This window comes from Ranitomeya variabilis, chromosome 2, assembly GCF_051348905.1.
Source record: "Ranitomeya variabilis isolate aRanVar5 chromosome 2, aRanVar5.hap1, whole genome shotgun sequence".
In the NCBI taxonomy this organism is placed as follows: domain Eukaryota; kingdom Metazoa; phylum Chordata; class Amphibia; order Anura; family Dendrobatidae; genus Ranitomeya; species Ranitomeya variabilis.
Genome location: NC_135233.1, coordinates 35809447 through 35833773, shown reverse-complemented (window position 1 = coordinate 35833773; position 24327 = coordinate 35809447). Strand labels below are relative to the sequence as shown.

The window sequence follows — 24327 nt, the reverse complement described above, 5'->3', positions numbered from 1 at the left end:
GTGGTCCACCTGAACCAAGATCCCCGGATCAGCTGACCCAAACCCAACCAGACCAAAACACCAATTACATCAGCCTGACAAAAGCCAGAATCAGGAAGATGGTAGATGAGGGACAGGAGAGGAATGTTAGTGACTGGAGGACGATATCATCACCTCACAGAGACTGAACATGTACAGGAGTCTATAGAGAGACTACAGACTGGCTCCATATGTGAAGAAACCCTCAGACCCCATAGACCACCAGATCCTGAACCGGATCAGTGCCCACAATCTGGCCATCGACTCTGGCCGTTACAGATAGATAGATAGATTAATAGATAGATAGAATTATGTGGAACCTGACAGACGTGCAGTGTGAGACATATCCGGCTCTTGGAGTGCCCGTGTCATGGTGTATATATACACACAGACCAGGACACAATGTTCGGGTGTTTCTGGTGATATCAGGACAGTAGAGCATCTTGTGCTTCCATGTCTCGTTTAACCTTAGATTCTGTAGATCTGATGCGCATTTTTTGTAAACCGTCTGACATTTTCCATCCTCGCCGGAGCACATTCCTCAGTGTCACGATGCTTGTAGCGAGTAGTTAATTAACTAAGTAAAGTACATTCAAGTTTATACCATGTGACACTTTATAATAGACGAGCAGTCAGCATGTGACAGGATATAAATGATAGGCAGGCGGCTCATCACTCAGCGCACGGCGAGGCGTGGCTTCCAATTTCATTGAATCTGCACCTCGGGTGAATTATGGCCTCTGCGTCTGACACTATATCTACAGCAGGAAACACTAGAAAATATCTGGTAATAAATTGTGAGAGGAGCTCAGCCAGTATCTGAGGGTGATAAGCAGTATGGCCACCAGTATACATTCAGTGCAGAGCGTCACCCGGATACTCCAGATTCTACAGGGTTCACTAATTACGGCTTTTGCTCCAATTTTTGGGACTAAAACATGATCTTTTATGACGTGCAGCAAATGTATTAAACACCGTTTTCTGTTTTGTTAGACAAAGAAATCATGGTTTACCATTCCAGGTGTTTTTAGATAATTGACAATTAACACTTTTTTAAAAAGTCACAAACTCACTCCAGTATAAAGATGGCGTAAACTCTACAGCAGCCCATCGAGGAAGAAGTCTTATGTTTCAAAACATCGAGCAATATTTTGTAAATTTGGCGCATTAACAGATGGTGCAAAACTCCAGAAATAACTTTAAAAATTCTGTTCATAATACATGATCCCTGTCTAACCAATGTTCCATATAATCTATTTATCTGCCTATCTAATATCTAAGTGTCTGTCTATAGATCTATTTTCCATTTATTAATATCATATTTGTATAATTATCTAGTCATCCCTTCGTCTGTCTACCTCATATCTATCTATCTATCTATCTATCTATCTATCTATCTATCTATCATCTATCTATCTATCTATTATCTATCTATCTATCTATTATCTATCTACTGTATCATCTATCATCTATCTATCATCTATTATCTATCTATCTATCTATCTATCTATCTATCTATCTATCTATCATCTATCTATTATCTGTCTATTATATATCTATCTCATATCTATCTATCTATCTATCTATCTATCTATCTATCTATCTATCTATCTATCATCTATTATCTATCTATCTATCTATCTATCTATCTATCTATCAATTATCTATCTATCTGTTATCTATCTATCTCATATCTATCTATCGGCTTAACTTGGAGCTCATTGACCCCAAGGCAAAATCTCTAACATGCCCCTAATTGTCTTGGGCCATTAACAGTGCTGGTCTTCTCATACGGACCCCCCTAGGCTCCAGGGTCTGGGTGTGACTGTAATCCCTGAGCCCACTATACATGCGCTTCTATATCTATCTGTCTATCCATAATTACATCTGATATAAATGAAAACCTCCAAACAAAATATCTACCTAATATCTATGCAGTCTACATATGTATCTTACCATACGAACGTATGTGATGTAAATAGGGCAATGTAGGAAATGACCCCTATCTAAATGTACCATATATGTATGTTATAATCAGACACCCTGTAACCGATGGCAGTGCCATACTGATATATGGGCCAATGGGTGGCACCGTTCCTGGAACAAAGAACTGCTATCTATCTGTAAGCTCCAGGCCCACCAAACTGTGTCCTCCATCTTTCTGTTTCCATCTCCTCTTATCCATTCCACGGCTGTCAGTAAATAAGCAAATATTCCACCATTTCTGCCCATGGAAGCCCCGACTCCTCACACCGCGTCTACAGAATATTAATAGGAAGCTTAATAACCTTCCTTTAAATTAGACCAATGCAGACATCATGCATGAAACCAAAAGGAGGGTGACAAATGAAGATCCGCACGGAAGGCTTTCAACTGGGCTCAAATTATTTTTTTCATCATAAAACATGATTAAGTTTTAATGGAATCCCAGTGTAAGCAGGGTTATGTATCCACACCAGCCGCGGCTTCTAATCCTTGGGAAAATGAGTTCTTGTAACATGACCAAGAGGAATGGCCGAGCGCTCCACCGGAGCCCCTTTCATTTCATGTTTGTTGTTTCACTACAAATTAATTTATCCATGAGCCTCCTCCCCAACGCCATAGACTAGATGGTAGAAAGAGAGCCCTGAGGATTGCCGTGTGACTGCCAGAAAATATCATCTGCATTGGCTAATGTATCCATCATTTATATATTTATCTAGGCAACAATCTATGGAAAGAAGAAAGCAGCGCTATACCGGATGTAGGGTGCATGACACAGGACCAACGCCGTGCCTTTCTGCAAATATTACGAAATGTAGGCTGAAAAAGGCTCGGCCAATTATAGGAGCTGAAACGTTGCACAAAACCGGGGGGAAGAAATCACTTTATTATTTCTACTACAATCTTGGAGAACTATATATTGTAGCAGAGCTAGGCAGGACAGGGTTAAGTCCTAGCTCTGCAGGAATTGATTAGATGCACCTGCCTAGCTTTATACTAGAACCATGGCCTGTGTTCACAAGGTGTGTCAGTCTGCTGGATGGAGTACAGTGGAGTGTGAGGAAGAAAAAATGTGAGATGTAGCTGAGAGAAAGACACACCGGGATATCTTTCTAAATGGAGATCGCATGGGTCAGCTAGGAAAGCTGAGCAGTCTGTGTGTTGGGGCTTCAGAGTAACGTTTGGAAGCTGCAGCCTGTTCAATATGAACGTTGTCCGGAGTTGAACAGTTCTGTTTGGTGCTGGAAGCTGCTGGAGCTTGGGCTTAATCTATCTATCTATCATCTATCTATTATCTATCTATCTATCATCTATCTATCTATCTATCATCTATCTATTATCTATCTATCATCTATCTATTTTCTATCTGTCCATCCATCTCATACTGTATCTACAGTTTATCTATTTTAGATCTATTTCACCTAGTTTCTATCTAGTTAGAATCAGATCTATACGTCAATAGAACACAAGACCACAATGCCAAATTCCCAAAAAGCCGCAATGTTCGATAATATCTAGAAACTTTTGACCTACTGACTGTAATATTGATATTTTTACTTTGACCGAACACCAGAAACACAAAATATTATCAGAAAAGCATGGGAACCATAAATGTGTATGCAATGCAAGCAGCGGGCTCCTCCTGCGGCTGTATAAATAGGAGAATTTTTTGTGTACAGTCATCACAGGCCGCGATAAACAAGTCGGTGCAGATTTATGACGGGCCTTTCTTGGCTTCATATCAAGTCTTAATTTGTACAGCCTCTTTAAAACACATTAAAAACACATAAAAGGCTTCGCTTTAAGAAGAGACGTGTTAAAATGCAATGTGTTATCTCTTGATATTACCCGGCAAGTGCTTTGTTTAATATCTTGCATTAATGAAGGAGATCCTTAAGAATATTATTACAAGGGAGAGCATAAAAAAAACAGATCCGAGGTCACCTCCGCGCTATTAGCTGACACGCTTGCTGGAAAGATTTTCTTTGAATACAATTATAGCTTTGTTTTACACTTCATTTCTGACTTACCCAAACAATTCTTGATAATTGCTCATTTTTTTAGTCTACAGCTCGCTGTAAAGAAATGTGAGATAGCTGTCCCTTCCTCCATCAAATGAAAACTCCAAAAATAAAACGCCTCTTCACTCATATAACTAAAGCTTCTGTTTGCTCATAGATGTCCTCAATATTTGCGACCTAGCCAGACAGCACTAAAAAGTAGGGATGCCATGAAGGTTAATCTCAAGAATCTTGCAGGAGCAGTGGGTAGACCAGGAAGTCCAATCCTTCATCAATCTGGCAGACTACCATCAAGGTAACCTTACTCAAAGAACTACATACAAAAGTATTTCGTGGAAATTATTCCCTCAATTAGCACATGAGTTCCAGTCTTTGTATTCAAAGGATAACATCTTTACCAAATGAGGCTCGGATGCGGAATTGTGGGCCTCATAAGGGTCCCTAGCTGGCTCTAGAAGCCCTTTAGTACAAAAAGCCATCAGGCATGGCCAAGAGGTTTCTTTTGAATTTCTATGACTCTACTCGTTTAAGGGTTTAATGCCAAGACAAGACCTTGAAATGTAACCGGTGACATTGCAAACCACCCTCCACCCAATAGTTTAGGGATGACCCTGGCTTTTGGTTGTCAGATTTAGCTGTGGAAGTAAGAGGTTGTATATTTATCTGGAATCCCCACCTTGTACCAGTAATCTGGAAGCGTTGACAATGCCTACTCAACAACGACCCTCAATGCCACAACAACCCAATTCTGTACCAGGGTCACTATTATTTAGGATTGGTTTACACCTTAATAACACTTTAGACCATCAAGTGTAAAGGGGAAGTTATTCTACTCTTAACATTCCCCCTACAGATATTTAAAAGGTCCATGACGGTCCTCTAAGCCTCAGGAATTGACTTACTGGTTAGTAAACTTATTCAGTCAGCCAAATTCTGCTCTGTCCTGATCTGGGGCGAACCCAGAAATACCTTTATGTAGATAGGGCTAATATGTCTAGTCATGTTGCAAGGCCCATAAAAGAGTTGAGCATTGACCTGCAGGCACAGTTGCTACTAAATGTTCTGTCAGATAAACAATGAAGGGGGTGTAGATGCTTACAGTTGTTCCACCGCCCCTACAAACATCATATTGGCTGGTGGACCACCACCGATCTAATACTTATAGCCTACCCTAAGGCTACACCATTCAATTCCATTTCTTAGGATTTCTGATGGTTATTCAAGGGCTTGTCCACTAAGGATGTTCTCCGTTCATATATCCTAGAAGGGCATATGTACTGTATATCACAGAACATGTGGACACAATTTCCCTAAACATAGAGCGTTGGCCATGGTGCACAATTAGTTGAACAACCCCTTTAACTGTCACAGTGACCACAAAGTCCCTGGAAATGTCTCGTTTTTCCAATATTCACCTTCAACAATGAAATGTAACTTAAAGTTGGGCTCTAAGGCAAAATATGTACAAGATCCCTCAATTGCCACATGCCATTTCTGAAACCAGTCTCTTCTAATGTGGTAGTGGAGGTCTTTGGACCTCCTTATGCGAAAAGGTCTACATTTATGGATATTCGAGCTCTCTTAAGTTACCATAGACTATATTCCAAAAGATTACGTAGACATTTATCAAAACATGTGGGCAAGTTTAACATTTACCCATTTTTCTGGTTTTTGTAAACTTTTACAGATTCTTTTTGGTCTTACTTTAAGATTTCCAGACAGTAGCTAAGACCTTCTGTCATAGAACCGGCACATGTATGGGTCGGCGTTCTTCTGCAGCAGTAGCAGCAGGGTATTTGCACAGTAAATCATTTTCATTATGTGAGTTGTACACGTAATCCTCTTAAGGCCTCTCTGCACTTCACCTCCACTTTATTCTTCAGACAAGCACCGGCAGCTAATGAATTCTGAAATGTTTTAGCTCTCAACAGCATTTAACTAGTCAGTATAACTTAATCAATGACTAGGGTGGAGGGGTAGACGCAATATGCATCAAGTGCCAAAGCCACAGCCAGACCGTGCAACACTGAACTTACTGCATTAGAGCTGCGAAGGTAGAAAAGCTTACAAAGTGGGATTATTAAGAGGGTTTAAGGACAGATTTTGTTTATTTTGATGTTTTTCTTAGATATATCTGATTGATGAACACCCCACTGTGTGACGACTAGGCCTGACAGTGACAGCTGATTAAGCCTGACTTTTGGGGAAAAGAAAGGTATGTAAGATATGGGACAGGTAAGCCACTAGTAATTGGCTTTCAAGTCTATTTTTTGATACCTGTAACTGAGGCCCCACATTTAGAAACATAGGGTGGACCCCTGATATCTCTATTATAAACTTATCAAATAGACAGGGTGGACTGCCATGTGAGCAGTTTCTTCTACCTCAGCAACCCTGTTATCGCCAGTATTACATCAGATAGACAGAGTGAAAAGCAGTGTGCAGCAGCCTCTTCTTACTTCAGTAGCCTGGAATTGATAGCATTAGATCAGATAGAATGGACAGGAGTGTGAGCTGTCCCTTCTTACCTTAGCACTCCTGGTATGTCCAGCATTACATCACATAGACAGGGTGGACAGCAGTGTGAGCAGCCTCATATTACCTCAGAATCGTTGGTATCTCCAGTATTAGATTATACAAACAGGCTTAACAGGAATGTTAGCAGTCTCATCTTACTTCAGCATCGTTGGTATCTCCAGTATTACATCCGATAGACAAGGTGGACAGCAGTGTGAGCAGCCTCTTCCTACCTCAGCACTGTAGGATAGAGTCTTACATCAGATAGGCAGGGTGGAGAGTAGTGTGAGCAGCCTCTTCTTACCTCAGCATCTTTGGTATCTCCAGTATTAGATTAGATAGACAGTTTTGACAGCAGTGTGAGCAGCCTCTTCTTACCTCAGCACCCTGGTATCTTCAGTATTAGATAAGATAGACAGGGTGGAGAGTAGTGTGAACAGCCTTTTCTTACCTCAGCACCCTGGTATCTTCAGTATTAGATAAGATAGACAGGGTGGAGAGTAGTATGAACAGCCTCTTCTTACCTCAGCATCTTTGGTATCTCCAGTATTAGATTAGATAGACAGTTTTGACAGCAGTGTGAGCAGCCTCTTCTTACCTCAGCACCCCTGGTATCTCCAGTATTAGATTAGATAGACAGTTTGGATATCAGCGTGAACAGCCTCTTCTTACCTCAGCACCCTGGTATCTTCAGTATTAGATCTGATAGACAGGGTGGACAGCAGTGTGAGCAGCCTCTTCTTACCTCAGCATCCCTGGTATCTTCAGTATTAGATTAGATAGAGTGGACAGCAGTGTGAGCAGCCTCTTCTTACCTCAGCATCTTTGGTATCTCCAGTATTAGATTAGATAGACAGTTTGGATATCAGCATGAACAGCCTCTTCTTACCTCAGCACTCCTGGTATATTTAGTATTAGATTAGATAGACAGGGTGGACAGCAGTGTGAGAAGTCTCTTCTTAAGTCAGCACTCCTGGTATATTAAGTATTAGATTAGATAGACCGGGTGGACAGCAGTGTGAGCAGCTTTTTTTTACCTCATCCTCACTGGTATCTCCAATATTAGATCAGAATATACACTGGTCTATTTTTATTGTATTCTGGGAGAAACTCTTTTAGAGCGTTAAGGTGTCACTCTGCCTTGTCCAGTGTTTTTAGATTCATGGCAATAGAAAGAAGGGGACAATCCACCTCAAGATAATTTTGATAGCAGCTTATTTTTGCTTAGAATAAAAGATTGTGAATGCTATAATTCAACATGCCGAATTATTCCTCACCGTTCATTGGATAAACATTTCATACACATTAGCTGGTCGACCAGTCCTTCCAAGGGTTCAGCAAAAGTAAACCACCTGTGTATGGTCGCCTTCAGTAGTGGAGAATTCTAGAACCGCACAAGAGGCAGCGAGCCGTCCATGCTCCTCTACAGTCTGGAACAGGCAAGAACATCCAGTAGTTGGCTATAAAATGCTTCCTGCCACTGAGGTTGCTCTTCAAATGGGTGTAACGTTGCGTTTTTATTTTATTTTTTCTAAACACCCCCTTGTGTGGTATTGGAAGAGCAAACTCTGCCATCTATGCAGATTCTTTTATTGTTTCCACTTTTGCAGACTATGAAGTTTAAATTCCATTTTGGGACTCATTTACACTAACTTTTTTTAGTGCATTCATGGTGCGGAGAGGCTACACGATTCCACTCCTCACTGGAGGGAACATATTTAATTTCCATTTTAATGATGTTTATTCATTAGTTCTCCATATAATACACCTAGGTCTGAATTTTCTACTCATTCCTGGCCAACAACACTGAATCTTTTGCTAATAGCAAATAAATCTATGGTATAAAACCGGAACTCCAGAAGAAACCAGAAATCGTCTCTCCATAGATCCTACAGACATGGATTTGGGGAATTAAAAGTGTGAGAACACCACTGTGGTCCCAATGCTGGAAATTCCAACAGTATGGGGAACAGGGCTCCAAAAATGCCCCGTCGAAATGGAACAATGGCCCGATACCGGCATGCACACCACCCACTCCATTCATCATCTATGGCCTCATACTATCCTCATACAGTTTTCGAGACACTTTCTCTGGATGGGTTTGGGACTCCGTGAACAATCTCTTGAACTCAGGGATCATGAAAAGGGTTTGGAAGGGTTTTGGCCAGAATGCACATCCAATACCTTAGATCTTCCCACTCTTTCCTTGCACCTTCTTCCATCATCCAGCCAACCTGCCGAGTTAGGAGAAATGGAGAGAAGACATGGCCATTTTGGGGAAAGACAAAGAGATTCTTTGGGCACCAGAGGTGAGGTGAGCTTTGGGAAACTGGGCAATGTGTTAATTGGCATTTTGGGGCCACTGGTGAGGTGGACATATTATTGTGGGAAGGCACAAGGAAGACATTATTATTACGGTACATGAAGACACAGTGGTGGGCTGTGTTATTGTATGGAGGCACAGTGGGACACTATTAGTATAGGGGGTACAGAGTAGGTACACTGTGCTTTGTTCTGTGGAATCATGGTAATGTTACAGTATTTATTCACTATGTAGTGGTCATAGTGTGGCGGTATTATTAATCTATAATATAACGCTGGGAGCGTCACTCTGTCCGAAGCCTTTATAGACTGCGCAAGCGCAAGCGCCGGCGCAGTCTGGACCCCACAGAGCGACGCTCCCAGGAGATCGCAGTATGCGTAAGCGCTGAACGCACACCGCGATCTCCAACAGAGAAACAGGGACGAGCCAGGAGGCGGAGGGTGAGTATACTTACCTGTCCCGTTCCACCGACGCCATTCCGGGCCATGAATATCCCCCTGCTCCCGGGATCGGTGCCTGCGCAGTCCGCGCTTTCCGGCGCCATTTTCTTGAAGACACATTGCAGTGTGTCTTCAAGAAAATGGCGCCGGAAAGCGCGGACTGCGCAGGCGCCTTTTCCGGCACCAGGAGGACACAGAAAATCTGTCCTCCTGGTGCCGGAAAAGGCGCCTGCGCAGTCCGCACTTTCCGGCGCCATTTTCTTGAAGACACACTGCAATGTGTCTTCAACAAAATGGCGCCGGAAAGCGCGGACTGCGCAGGCGCCGATTCCGGGAGCAGGGAGATATTCATGGCCCGGAATGGCGTCGGTGGAACGGGACAGGTAAGTATACTCACCCTCCGCAAGTAACAAATTGCTGTGCCATGAGGCTGTGGCACTTCATGCCACAGCTATTTGTTACTTACGCCACTTACGTCCACAGCCACCGCACCCACCACAGCCACCGCACCCAGCACAGCCGCCGCACCGAGCACAGCCGCCGCACCCAGCACAGCCACGCACAGCCGCCCACAGCCACGCACAGCCGCCGCACCCAGTACAGCCGCCGCACCCAGCACTGCCACGCACAGCCGCCCACAGCCACGCACAGCCGCCGCACCCAGTACAGCCACCCACAGACGCCGCACCCACCACAGCCACCGCACCCAGCACAGCCACGCACAGCCGCCGCACCCAGCACAGCCGCCTACAGCCACGCACAGCCGCTGCACCCAGCACAGCCACGCACAGCCGCCCACAGCCACGCACAGGCGCCTACAGTCACGCACAGCCACCGCACCCAGCACAGCCGCCGCACCCAGCACAGCCATGCACAGCCGCCGCACCCAGCACAGCCGCCGCACCCAGCACAGCCACGCACAGCCGCCCACAGCCGCCGCACCCAGTACAGCCGCCGCACCCAGCACAGCCACGCACAGCCGCCGCACCCACCACAGCCACCGCACCCAGCACAGCCACGCACAGCCGCCGCACCCAGCACAGCCACCTACAGCCACGCACAGCCGCTGCACCCAGCACAGCCACACACAGGCGCCTACAGCCACGCACAGCCACCACACCCAGCACAGCCGCTGCACCCAGCACAGCCACACACAGCCGCCGCACCCAGCACAGCCGCCGCACCCAGCACAGCCGCCGCACCCAGCACAGCCACGCACAGCCGCCCACAGCCACGCACAGCTGCCCACAGCCACCGCACCCAGCACAGCCACCGCACCCAGCACAGCCGCCGCACCCAGCACAGCCGCCGCACCCAGCACAGCCGCCCACAGCCGCCGCACCCAGCACAGCCGCCGCACTCAGCACAGCCGTCCACCGCCGCCGCACCCATCACAGCCACGCACAGCCGCCCACAGCCACGCACAGCCGCCCACAGCCACACACAGCCGCTGCACCCAGTACAGCCGCCGCACCCAGCACAGCCACCCACAGCCGCCGCACCCACCACAGCCACCGCACTCAGCACAGTCACGCACAGCTGCCGCACCCAGCACAGCCGCCTACAGCCACGCACAGCCGCTGCACCCAGCACAGCCACGCACAGCCGCCCACAGCCACGCACAGGCGCCTACAGCCATGCACAGCCACCGCACCCAGCACAGCCGCCGCACCCAGCACAGCTGCCGCACCCAGCACAGCCGTCGCACCCAGCAAAGCCACGCACAGCCGCCCACAGCCACGCACAGCCGCCGCACCCAGCACAGCCGCCGCACCCAGCACAGCCGCCGCACCCAGCACAGCCGCCCACAGCTGCCGCACCCAGCACAGCCGCCGCAGCCACGCACAGCCACCTACAGCCACGCACAGCCGCCGCACCCAGCACAGCCGCTGCACCCAGCACAGCCACCCACAGCCACGCACAGCCACGCACAGCCGCCGCACCCAGCACAGCCGCCGCACCCAGCACAGCCGCCCACAGCCGCCGCCCACAGCCACACACAGCCGCTGCACCCAGCACAGCCACCCACAGCCGCCCACACCCAGCAGCGCCACGCACAGCCGCCCGCACTCAGCACAGCCGCCCGCAATGATGGGGGCGCAGGATGGAGCAGCACGTGATAGGATGGGGGCGCAGGAAGGGAGCACATGACAGGATGGGGATGCAGGATGAAACAGCACATGACACGGTGGAGCAGCACATGACAGGATGGGGCGCAGGATGGAGCAGCACATGACAGGATGGGGATGCAGGATGAAACAGCACATGACACGGTGGAGCAGCACATGACAGGATGGGGGCGCAGGATGGAGCAGCACATACCAGGATGGAGACCATATACCAATATAAATGCTCGCCACCCGGGCGTAGAACGGGTTCAATAGCTAGTATATATATATATATATTTGGTGGTTATATAGGGGGAAATGTATCCCTCCAATGCCACTGTGATTTGCGTATCCTTACCCTACCCCTAACTTACTTTAAGTTAAAACTTGAAGATCCTTATGTAAAATCTTCATCATGACTCCTATTTATCATAAATCATACTGGAATCTTCTTATGTGGGAGAGAAGACATCATGGCAACTCGAAGACTCGGTGTGACGGCTAATTCTGCGCCCCTATATCTAGGCCCCTGCTCGGCCCATTTTAGCCATAATGGGATTTCTTTGTGTTCCAGAAAGTTTCTGTTTTCACCTACTAATTGGACCTGACCTTTTGATTGTGACCATGACCGATCATACTGTATCATCCCAACCATAATGGGTTTTTTTTGGCAATATCCAACACCACGATGTTTGGTTTATTTGATACAATGATACGTTTATAATTACAAAAATAACAAATGTTTCTACCAGTCTTCAGAGTTATAAAGTTTGCTCTGGGAAACTAATATTTTCTGGCAACCCCTGGCAGCCGTCTTTCTGGCTGGCTGAATCAGAGTGTATCACAATGAATATCTCTGTTTTTTTTTTCGACTAAATAGATTTGAACTGTCAATTTGGAGGCCCACTGAGCCACCGGCATGTACCGAATACTGTGACCAACATGGAGTTTGAAGCAGCAAATTTTATTACGGAATGGTAATTGAATTGAACAGGTTTACATTTGAATAGATTTGCAACACTGTGATCTCAGACAGAACGCCGGGGACGCCAACCTGTACAGCGAGGCCGGAGAACAGATATATCCAAGAAGAAGACCACCCGACATCATTGTGAACATTCAGTGACGCAGGGTCAACAAATGCAAGGGTATGTTACTCACCCAGATCATTCTAACCATATATTCATGGCTCTATATTATCTATCTATCTATTTATTATCTATCCATCTATCTATCTATCTATCTATCTATTATCTATGTATTATCTATCTATCTATCTATTATCCAACTATTATCCATCTATCTATCTATCTATCTATTATCTATCTATCTATCTATTTATTATCTATCTATTATCTATTTATTATCTATCTATCTATTATCTATCATCTATCTATTATCTATCTATTATCTATTATCTATCTATCTATCTATCATCTATCATCTATCTATCTATCTGTCTATCTATATATCTATCTATCTATCTATCTATCTATTATCTATCTATTATCTATCTATCTATCTATCTATCATCTATCTATCTATCATCTATCTATTATCTATCATCTATCTATTATCTATCTATTATCTATTATCTATCTATCTATCTATTATCTATCTATCTATCTGTCTATCTATCTATCTATCTATCTATCTATTATCTATCTATTATCTATCTATCGATCTATCTATCTATCATCTATCTATTATCTATCATCTATCTATTATCTATCTATTATCTATCTATCTATCTATCTATTATGTATCTATCTGTCTATCTATTATCTATCTATCTAAATATCTATCTATTATCTATCTATCTACTATCTATCTATTATCTATCTATCTATTTATTATCTATCTATTATCTATCTATCTATTATCTATTTATTATCTATCTATCTATCTATTATCTATCTATTATCTATCTATCATCTATCTATTATCTATCATCTATCTATTATCTATCTATCTATCTATCTATCTATCAATTATCTATCTATCATCCATCTATCTATCTGTCTATCTATCTATCTATCTATCTATCTATCTATCTATTATGTATCTATCTGTCTATCTATCTATTATCTATCTATCTAAATATCTTTCTATTATCTATCTATCATCCATCTATCTATCTATCCATCTATCTATTATCTATCTATTATCTATCTATCTATCTATCTATCTATCTATCTATCTATCTTTCTATCTGTCTATTATCTATCTTTCTATCTATCTATCTATTATCTATCTATCTATCTATCTATCTATCTATCTATCTATCTATCTATCTATCTATCTATCTAGGGCCACGGAGAGGAGTTGAGTTCCAGTAATAAACACGAGGTCCTTCTGTCCTGCCTGGCACAACCTGTCACCCTAATGGGGGATCCCAAACAAGTTATTAAAACCAGGAAATTTCCCTTTATTTGATCTCATAGAGGGGATAGGGAAGGTGTTATCAGAGTATGATCTATTGTTTTAATCTAGTTTTTGTGATACATACAGGCTATAAAAAATTATTATCTTCCACTTTTCACATCGGCCAATGAGGTTTTTCTTTTGCTCCAACTTCCTGTTGTTTCAGGAAATCCACATGTACATTAGCCACAATAAACAGACCCCGACACTATCTTTTGTACAGGAGCATCTAATGAGCGTGTGCAAAGGTCATTGAGTAAAGAGGGGGAGGAGGTGAGCTGTGACATCGCCTATTGCGATTGCTGGATCCTGTGTTATCAGTTATTTTAATCCTGCCTCTGCTGATAAGGAAACTGCTGTAAACTCTTCCTGAAAGAAATTGAAGTTACAATCTGAGATAGCCTGGGGGATTACCTATTTTATTTTATTAATTTTTTAATAAAGATTGTTATATGAGCTAAAAAAAAAATAAAAAATACATATAGCACAAAAATCTGATCTAAGCCATGGGTCATTTTCTGACAACACTTCCTCTACTTTGACACTGACAACCTTTCCTTAGGACAGGTCATCCACATCGGATCAGCGGGGGTCTGGTCCAAATAAATAGGAGTTGCTCTGCCGAATCCTATACTTACACCCGGCAGTCGCTGATTGGTGGAGATGCTTTGTGTCGGACCCCCACCGATCCGATATCGGTGACCTATCCTGGACAAACTAATGGAACAAACTTTTAAGGTCCCAGCAAAATCTGAAGTGGGACGCGGACCCCCTATATTCAGGCCCCTGACCCCGCGGGCTATTTATTGCACATGTCTCCAAGTTTCTTAGATCTTCCTGATCCCAGATATCTTTCAGAATCCTCGAGTTCTTCCTTATCCCTATTTACTGGCAATAATCCTGTGTCTGTCAGTGCTGCGCCCACAATCTGTCCCGCCACTCTTCCCATACGCTCCCATTGTCTGCGCCTGACACTATTGGATTTCTCCAGCTCCAATTAAAAAGCAGCTGTTCGGCCTGTGTCTGTCCGACAGCCATAAAAGCCGAGAAACCTGTTTAATATAAGCAAAACAAATAAACACATTCTTATATATCCCCCTCCCCCATCCATAAAACCCGTGTATCGGCACTGGACGCGGGGGGGGGGGGTCTACTATGTTTAGGATTTTATTTTATGAATGAGGATTTTAAAGATCCCATGTGCGACCCCTATAGTGAGGTATATACTGCACATACTTATTTCACTTTGGGTCATAGAGTTTAACTGTCAGCTTAGACCCCACCAATACAAACGTAACTTTCACTATGTACAGATATGTCCAACATCAACATAGATTTCATTGCGGACTCCAACTTGTCACAACACAGGATAAAGACACGCTAGTAAAACCCTCATCAGGCTGCAATTCACATCCCAACCACTTGGTGGCCACATTTAGACACATGCAGCATAAACCTCTCACGACAGAGTATCACAAAATCATATATATCATAACACCCAAGCCCAGAGGAAAGGTAAGGAATGATGCTTCTGTATATCAGTCGTATGGAAATGGAAGGACTCCGTGTGAGACCCTATGGGGCCTAATAGTGAGATGACCACGTACGCATTGATGTCAATGGGAGTTATGGTTATAACGCTTATTGTGTGTACATGCAATTTAATTTTCTATTAAAATCTCCTTTCAGAGTGTTCTAGATCATTACATGATTATTATTATTAATAATAATAATGATAATTAAGGGGGTTGTCTCATCTTCTTAAAGGGAATCTGTCAGCGGGTATCTGAGAGCAGTATAATGTAGAGGCAGAGACCCTGATTCCAGTAATGTGTCACTTACTGCGCTGCTTGTTGCAGTTTTTGTAAAATCCCTGTTTTCTCTGCTGTGATAGAGCTCAGAATGCTGATCTGTGTATAACCCCGCCCACACCCCTGATTGGCAGCTTCCTTTCTACACTGTACATTGGCAGCCAATCAGTGGTGGGGGGCGGAGAGTCGCTAGATTGGCTGGCATGAGACTCCTAGTCCTGTAATGATAATCTCCTGCTGATTGTATTGAAACTACAGCACACAGCCTAATAAGTGACACATCGCTGGGATCAGGATCTCTGCCCCTATATAATGCTCCTCTCAATTTGAATAACAAACACCTGTGAACACCCCTTTTTGCCTTGCAGATCTGCTACGGACACAGGTCCATGGCCGACGTTCATAGCAGATGAGCATTTCTGCCACACATAGCAGGGCTGCAGCATAGGAGATCGGATGATTGCAGCTTCAAGTCTCCTATGGAGATTATTGAAGCAAGTGAAAGGTAGAATTTTTTTAAAATATATATATATATATATATATATATATATATATATATATATATATATATATATATACTAGCTGAAGAGCCCGGCGTTGCCTGGGCATAGTAAAGATCTGTGGTTAGTTATAGCACCTCACTTCTCTTATTTTCCCATCACGCCTCTCATTTTCCCCCTGACATCTCTCATTTTCTCCCTTACACCTCTCATTTTCCCCTCACTCCTCTTATTTTCCCCCTCACTCCTCTCAATCCCGCTAACACTTGTCATTTCAACCTCACATCTGTCATTTTTCGATCACTCCACTATTTTCCCTCACTCCTCTCATTTTGCACTCACACCTTTTCATTTTCACCTCACACCCCTCATTTTCACCTCACACCTCTCATTTTCCCCTCAGTATATACATGTTTGTCATCTTCCTTATATATAGTATACACTTGTATGTCATCTCCTGTATATAGTATATACCTGTATGTCATCTCCCCTGTAAATAGTATATATCTGCTGTATGTCACCTCCTCCTGTATATTGTATATACCTATGTGTCATCTCCTCCTGTATATAGTATATACCTGCATGTCATCTCTTCTGTATATACTATATACCTGTATGTCATCTCCTCCTATATATAGTATATACCGGCATGTCATCTCCTGTGTATAGTATATACCTGTATGTCATCTCCCCTGTATATAGTATATACGTGTGTCATCTTCTCCTGTATATAGTCTATGCCTGTAAGTCATCTCCTCCTGTATTTAGTATATACCTGTGTCATCTGCTCCTGTATATAGTATATACCTGTGTGTCATCTCCTCCTGTATATAGTATATACCTGTGTGTCATCTCCTCCTGTATATAGTATATATCTGTGTCATCTCCCCTGTATATAGTATGTACCTGTATGTCATCTCCTCCTGTATATAGTATGTACCTGTATGTCATCTCCTCCTGTATAGAGTATATACTTGTGTGTCATCTCCCCTGTATATAGTATATACCTGTGTCATCTCCCCTGTATATAGTATATACCTGTGTGTCATCTCCCCTGTATATAGTATGTACCTGTATATAATTTCCTCCTGTATATAGTATATACCTGTGTGTCATCTCCTCCTGTATATAGTATATACCTGTGTCATCTCCTCCTGTATATAGTATATACCTGTAAGTCATCTCCCCTGTATATAGTATATACCAGTGTGTCATCTCCTCCTGTATATAGTATATACCTGTATATAATCTCCTCCTGTATATAGTATATACCTGTGTGTCATCTCCCCTTTATGTAGTATATATGTGTGTGTCATCTCCTCCTGTATATAGTATATACCTGTATATCATCTCCTCCTGTATATAGTATATACCTGTGTGTCATTTCCCCTGTATATAGTATATATGTGTGTGTCATCTCCCCTGTATATAGTATATACCTGTGTGTCATCTCCTCCTGTATATAGTATATACCTGTGTGTCATCTCCTCCTGTATATAGTATATACCTGTGTGTCATCTCCCCTTTATGTAGTATATATGTGTGTGTCATCTCCTCCTGTATATAGTATATACCTGTATATCATCTCCTCCTGTATATAGTATATACCTGTGTGTCATTTCCCCTGTATATAGTATATATATGTGTGTCATCTCCCCTGTATATAGTATATACCTGTATGTCATCTCCTCCTCTATATAGTATATACCTGTGTGTCATTTCTCCTGTATATAGTATATATCTGTGTGTCATCTCCTCCTGCATATAGTATATACCTGTGTGTCATCTCCCCTGTAAATAGTATATATCTGTGTGTCATCTCTCCTGTATATAGTATATACCTGTGTGTCATCTCCTCCTGTATATAGTATATATCTGTATGTCATCTCCTCCTGTATTAGACCTCGTTCACACGTTATTTGGTCAGTATTTTTACCTCAGTATTTGTAAGCTAAATTGGCAGCCTGATAAATCTCCAGCCAACAGGAAGCCCACCCCCTGGCAGTATATATTAGCTCACACATACACATAATAGACAGGTCATGTGACTGACAGCTGCCGTATTTCCTATATGGTACATTTGTTGCTCTTGTAGTTTGTCTGCTTATTAATCAGATTTTTATTTTTGAAGGATAATACCAGACTTGTGTGTGTTTTAGGGTGAGTTTCATGTGTCAAGTTGTGTGTGTTGAGTTGCGTGTGGCGACATGCGTGTAGCAACTTTTTGTGTGTCGAGTTGCATGTGACAGGTTAGTGTAGCAAGTTGTGTGCAGCAAGTTTTGCGCTTGGCGAGTTTTGCTCGTGGCGAGTTTTATGTGGTGCGTTTTGAGTATGTGCAAGTTTTGTGTGAGGCAACTTTTGCATGTGTTGCAACTTTTGTGCATGTGGCAATTTTTCCACGTGTGCAAGTTTTGCGTGTGGCGAGTTTTCCATGAGGTGAGTTTTGCACGTGTGGTGAGTTTTGCGTGAGCTTAGTTTTGCATGTGGCGAGTTTTGAGCGGCGACTTTTGTGTTTTGACTTTTATGTGGCGAGGTTGGTGTATGTGTGGTGAAATGTGCGCTGAGGGTGGTATATGTGTTCGAGCACGTGGTAGTGTGTGGCGCATTTTGTGTGTGTTCATATCCCCGTGGTGGTGTGGTGAGTATTCCATGTCGGGGCCCCACCTTAGCAACTGTACAGTATATACTCTTTGGCGCCATCGCTCTCATTCTTTAAGTCCCCCTTGTTCACATCTGGCAGCTGTCAATTTGCCTCCAACACTTTTCATTTAACTTTTTCCCCATTATGTAGATAGGGGCAAAATTGGTGAATTGGAGCGCGCAGGGTTAAAATTTCGCCTCACAACATAGCCTATGATGCTCTCGGGGTCCAGACGTGTGACTGTGCAAAATTTTGTGGCTGTAGCTGCGACGGTGCAGATGCCAATCCCGGACATACACACATACATACATTCAGCTTTATATATTAGATAGATTATATATATATATATATATATATATATATATATATATATATATATATATATATATATATATATATATATATATATATATATATATTAAATATATATGTTAAAATCACCCCCCTTTCTGGCCTACGCAAAATAAAATAATAAAAATACACTTGTTTGGAATCGCTGCATTCAGAAACACCCGATTTATCAAAATACAAAAATAATTAATCCGATCGGTAAACGAGTAAGAAAATTAAAACTCCAGAACTACAGGGATAAGGGTTCCGTAACATTGCAATAAAATGCAATAACGAGCAATCAAAGCATCATATCTAGCTCAAAATGGTATCAATAAAAAAATAATCTTAGTACACAAAAAATAAGCCCTCACCCAGCCCCAGATTCCAAAGAATGGATACACTATGGTCTCGGAAAATGGCAAAAATTTTTCTGTTTTTTTTTTTCACAAACTTTGGAATTTCTTTTCACCACTTAAATAAATAAGAATCTAGACATGTTTAGTATGTGTGAACTCAAAATTCCAGTTTTCCAGTACACGATATGGTAAAGCCAATGGTGACGTTCAAAAGTGCAATTTGTCTCGCAAAAGAAAAAAACCCTCGCACGGCCATATTGACAAAAAAAAATTACAAAGTTATGGCTCTGGGAAGATGGGGAGGAAAAAAACGAAAATGCAAAAATGGAAAATCGCAAGGCCATGAAAAGGTTAAATTGGTAAAATTGCAATGTGCTTTTATGAACAAGCAGCAACTTTGCAATTTACCACTTTCTCTCAATAATGGAGACTTTTTTTTTAAATGCTATAGTTTACTGTTCATTTCAGAGGTTAATCGCCACCTCTGCAGTCTATCAGCGGTGGACGATCTCCTAGGCAGGCAGGGAGCCTTTACAAGATCTCTCCAATAGAGCCTGTAAGCACTGCTCTGAAACTGGCTGGATTCAGCAGGCTTCAGTCCTCTGTGCTCCTCGAGTGATGATCATCGGAGGCCAAACAGTTCAGGACTGTGCCTGGGGACCGAGCATTTAATAATTAGGAGAAGCAGGGAGGCTGGAGAGCGGTGCGCTCCTGAAGATTGAAGATTAGACACAGAATGCGGGAGAATGTCCACAATGCATCAATATTTGCTATAACCTGTACCACCAATACAAAATATACTCTGGAGTGGAATGTTTCATTAGTTTCAAGTTCTTAATTTTTCTTTTGTTCGTATGTAAAGATAAAAATCAATCACAGGAAACACAGATGTAACAGAGCTTCGTTTTCTCCATATATTCCACTAGGGTTTCTGTAGATCTAGCAGCAAGGAACCCATTAGTGATGAGCAAATGTGCTGGGATAAGGTGTTATCTGAGCTTGCTCAGGTGCTTACAAAGTATCTTCGGCGAGCTCGAAAAATTTGGTCGAGTCCCCGCAGCTGCATGTCTCGGGGCTGTTCGACAACCGCAACACATGGAGGGAATTACCTAAGAAACAGACAATCCTTGCATGTGTTGCTCCTGTCGACATGCAGCCGCAGGGACTCGAACATACTTCATGAGCACCCTGAAGACACTTGGTTAGCACCCGAGCATGCTCAGATAACACCTTATCCCGACACGTTCGATCATCACCAGTAGCCTCCTCTTCCCACCACTGATGTGAGAATATCCAGATAAATACTTGATTGCTTATTTTTATTATTTCGGAATCTTTTGCACACTCAGCTCTGCTACATCTTTGTATGAGAGACATCCTCCGTCGCCCATCATACCATATTAGTGTCAGGAGATCTATTTTTGCACCGTACCTTCTTTCAGCATGCCAACTTTTAAGCACTTCATGAAGCGGCAGGCTTGGCATGACTTGCGTCTACGCTTTGTGATTTCACATTCGTTCGTGGCCGGACAGCTGTATTCTATGTTTCCTGTTGTATAAAAAAAGATGAGATGAGAACAGATTTCACACCCGGAATATAGGTCTACAGTGGACGACTGGAACATTTGTGATTGATAAATAGTTACCGGCGATTGTAACGGAATGTTCTAAATAGTGAAACAATAAATAACAAACAGACAATAATAAAAGGGACAGAAACCTACAGTAGATGAATGCGGTTAACGCTGCGTCATAAGCCTATAAATGGAGTTTATTAACCCCATCTAATGGAAAATTTTCTTGGTGAATTTGGGGTTGCACCATAGCTGCAGAAGTAAGTAGTATGCTGCTTATATTGGGTGTAAAAGAATGAACGACAATGGAGGTAATCCTCGTGTGGACCTGCTCAGGGTTGGACTGGCCCACAGGAGAACAGGACAATCCTCTGGTGGGCCACCACCCTCTGAGCAGTACTTGGCACTATATACTTGATTCATTATGTACAGATGAAGGCAACATTGTTATAAAAATTAGTGATTGAGGATAATGTCACATTTGGAAAAGTGAGGAGTAGTGTTGAGCGATACTTTCCGATATCGGAAAGTATCGGAATCGGAAAGTATCGGCCGATACCGTCACAGTATCGGAATCCAATCCGATACCGATACCCGATCCCAATGCAAGTCAATGGGACGAAAATATCGGAATTAAAATAAACCCTTTATACACTTGTAGGTTCATTCTACATGAAGGAAAACAACTAAGAATAATGTAGGATGTATTGGGGGACGTGGCGGAGACATTAAAGGCACAGAGGTTTAGCCCAATCTAATAGAATAGCAGGATTTTTTTTTTTTTTTTATGACGTTCGGCGTTAGAAAGAATTTGACTATGTTATTTTTTTTTTTTATGTCAGATATTGATGTTTCACTACTTCCACGCCCTTCACCTTCTTTTTTACTTCTCCCACGCTTTCTTCTTCATTATCCTCATCATCAGCTTCTTTGACATCAACTTCTTCACCTTCTTCATCTTCTTCTTCATCTTCTACCTATTATTTTTTGGGTTACATTGTTCATATTCTTTTTATTTTACTATTATCTTCATCATATTCTACTTCTTCATCATATTCTTATTTGTGACAGGCATTCCCGTAGTTGTTATCTATAAAAGTTTGAAGATTACACCTTCCGTTCTGCCTGTCACAAAACAGTTACATTTGTCCGCGTTCAGTTTGGCCTGCAGCATCAGGCTTTATCCAGGGGCACCACGAGGAGGAACGGACTCACCCCCATACACTGCTTAGTCTTCTTCTGCTTATAATTTACATAATATTTTTTGCTCTGATATTTTGTGTTATGCTTAATGTCCTTCTGCTCTTTGTTCTGCAGCCTCTTGTTCTTCTGCTTCTCGGTCTTCCAGGTCGTCGTCGTCTCCAGGGTCGTCGTCTCCGGGGTCGTCGTCATCGGGGTCGTCTCCGGGGTCGTCGTCATCGGGGTGGTCTTCAGGGTCATCGTCTCCAGGGTCGTCGTCATCACGGTGGTTGTCGTCTCTGGTGTCGTCGTCATCTTAGGGGTGGTCTTCCGGGTCATCGTGTTTAGTCTCTTGAACTTGGAAATGCAGCAGAAGGTACAAGAAGGCTGAGAGAATGCCGAGAACCAGCTGATGGAACTGGAGCTCAGATGGCTACCCGAAGGTCCAAGAGCCAATGGAACGACCGAGGACCAGCTGACGTTACTGGAACCCGGTTACTAAGCAGGAGGTACCCGTGCTGAAAGCACTACCAAGGACCACCTGACGTTGGTGGAACTCAGATACCCAGAGGGAGGCACCTAAGCCAAAGGCTCTGCCCGGAACCAGCTGACGGTACTGGAACCAGGATGGGGAGCAGAAGGTACAAGAGCAAAAGACACTGCCGAGAACCAGCTGACGGTGCTGGAACCCGGATGGGTAGCCGAAGGTCCAAGAGCCAATGGAACTACCGAGGACCAGCTGACGTTACTGGAACCCGGTTACTAAGCAGGAGGTACCCGTGCCTGAAAGCACTACCAAGGACCACCTGACGTTGGTGGAACTCGGATACCAAAGGGAGGCACCTAAGCCAAAGGCTCTGCCCGGAACCAGCTGACGGTACTGGAACCAGGATGGGGAGCAGAAGGTACAAGAGCAAGTGTCTGCGTGGCTTTTGCAGGACACGATGCCGGCTGCACAGCAGGGGAACAGCTGGCGGTGCTGAACCCCACTGACACATTGGCTGGTGTTTTTCTCTGTGCAGCTAGCACATCTGGGCCCCAACTGGCGGTGTGTTAGAGCCCAGGGACAGCAGGAGAAGGAGGAGGAGCAGGAGCAGGGGGAGGGGAGTGTAGGCCGAAGCCTGCACTGGCGGCAGCTTTGGGTGTGTTGTGTCTGCGTGGCGGTCGCAGGACACGTTGCCGGCTACACAGCAGGGGAACAGCTGGCGGTGCTGGACCCCACTGACACATTGGCGAGGTGTTTGGCTCTGTGCAGCCAGCACTTCCGGACAGCAACGAGCGGTGTTGTAGCCCGGGCTCTGCAGGGGGAGCAGAGTGTAGGCCGAAGCCTACTTGAACCAATTTCAAAGGTAACCTTTAACCCCCCCTCAGGGGTTACAAAGTAGAAGAGCCACAGCTTATGCAGCAGTAGTGCTGCGCAAGTCAAAGGTTGCTCTTGTAATTTTTCTCCTTGCACACGCTGAATGGAACACGTATAACATTTAGCCCTTTATACAGTCAAACTGTGTAATGGAGGCGAGAGTTCCCTTTGTAATGAGACGCAGCACAGATGTCAAGAATCCCACCTTGGTGCTGGGTGCAGCCTCCTGAGCGTTGTTATTTGCTGTACAGGAGTCTGCGCTGTCGTGTTATCCCCTGGCCTAGCGCCGTTAGCGCTGCCCATCTTCTGACATCATTTAATGTCGGCCGTTGCGGTTCGCGATGACCATGAATCCCAGCCCCGCAGTGTCTTAACATTGTTAAAACACTGCGGGGCTGGGATTCAGGGCCTGGCGCAGCACATATGTTCGCCTCTCACACGCGGGTCCTTACACCCGCTTCAGACTGTGCGGCGTCATCTGATCCCTTATCGCATGCCACGGCCATGAAGCCGCACAGTCTGAAGAAGGCGGAAGGAGAGGAGGGACAGGCGAACTGATGCACTGATCCTGCCCATCAATCACACCCTCGCAGTCCCAATAAATAAGACACCGAGGGGCGTTGTGTGGGTCAGGGCGGCCGCAGAGGCGCAGCCAGCCAAACAATGATGCCAGAAGACGGGCAGCGCTACCAAGGGGGTTGCAGCGTGTCATTACAAAGGAAAGTCACACCCCCGGGAC

The 24327-nt window shown here is 44.0% G+C and overlaps 1 protein-coding gene across 10 annotated transcripts in view; it reads right to left on the bottom strand.

Moving 5' to 3' along the window:
• The window catches only part of ESRRG (estrogen related receptor gamma), a 1109342-nt gene that overhangs the window by 182624 nt on the left and 902391 nt on the right, over positions 1 to 24327 (bottom strand). For all 10 annotated transcript variants that reach the window (XM_077282272.1, XM_077282267.1, XM_077282269.1 and 7 more), the window contains one exon: positions 20908 to 21024. In XM_077282272.1, the coding sequence (XP_077138387.1) occupies positions 20908 to 21024 (117 nt within the window). The remainder of the gene's footprint in view (positions 1 to 20907; positions 21025 to 24327) is intronic.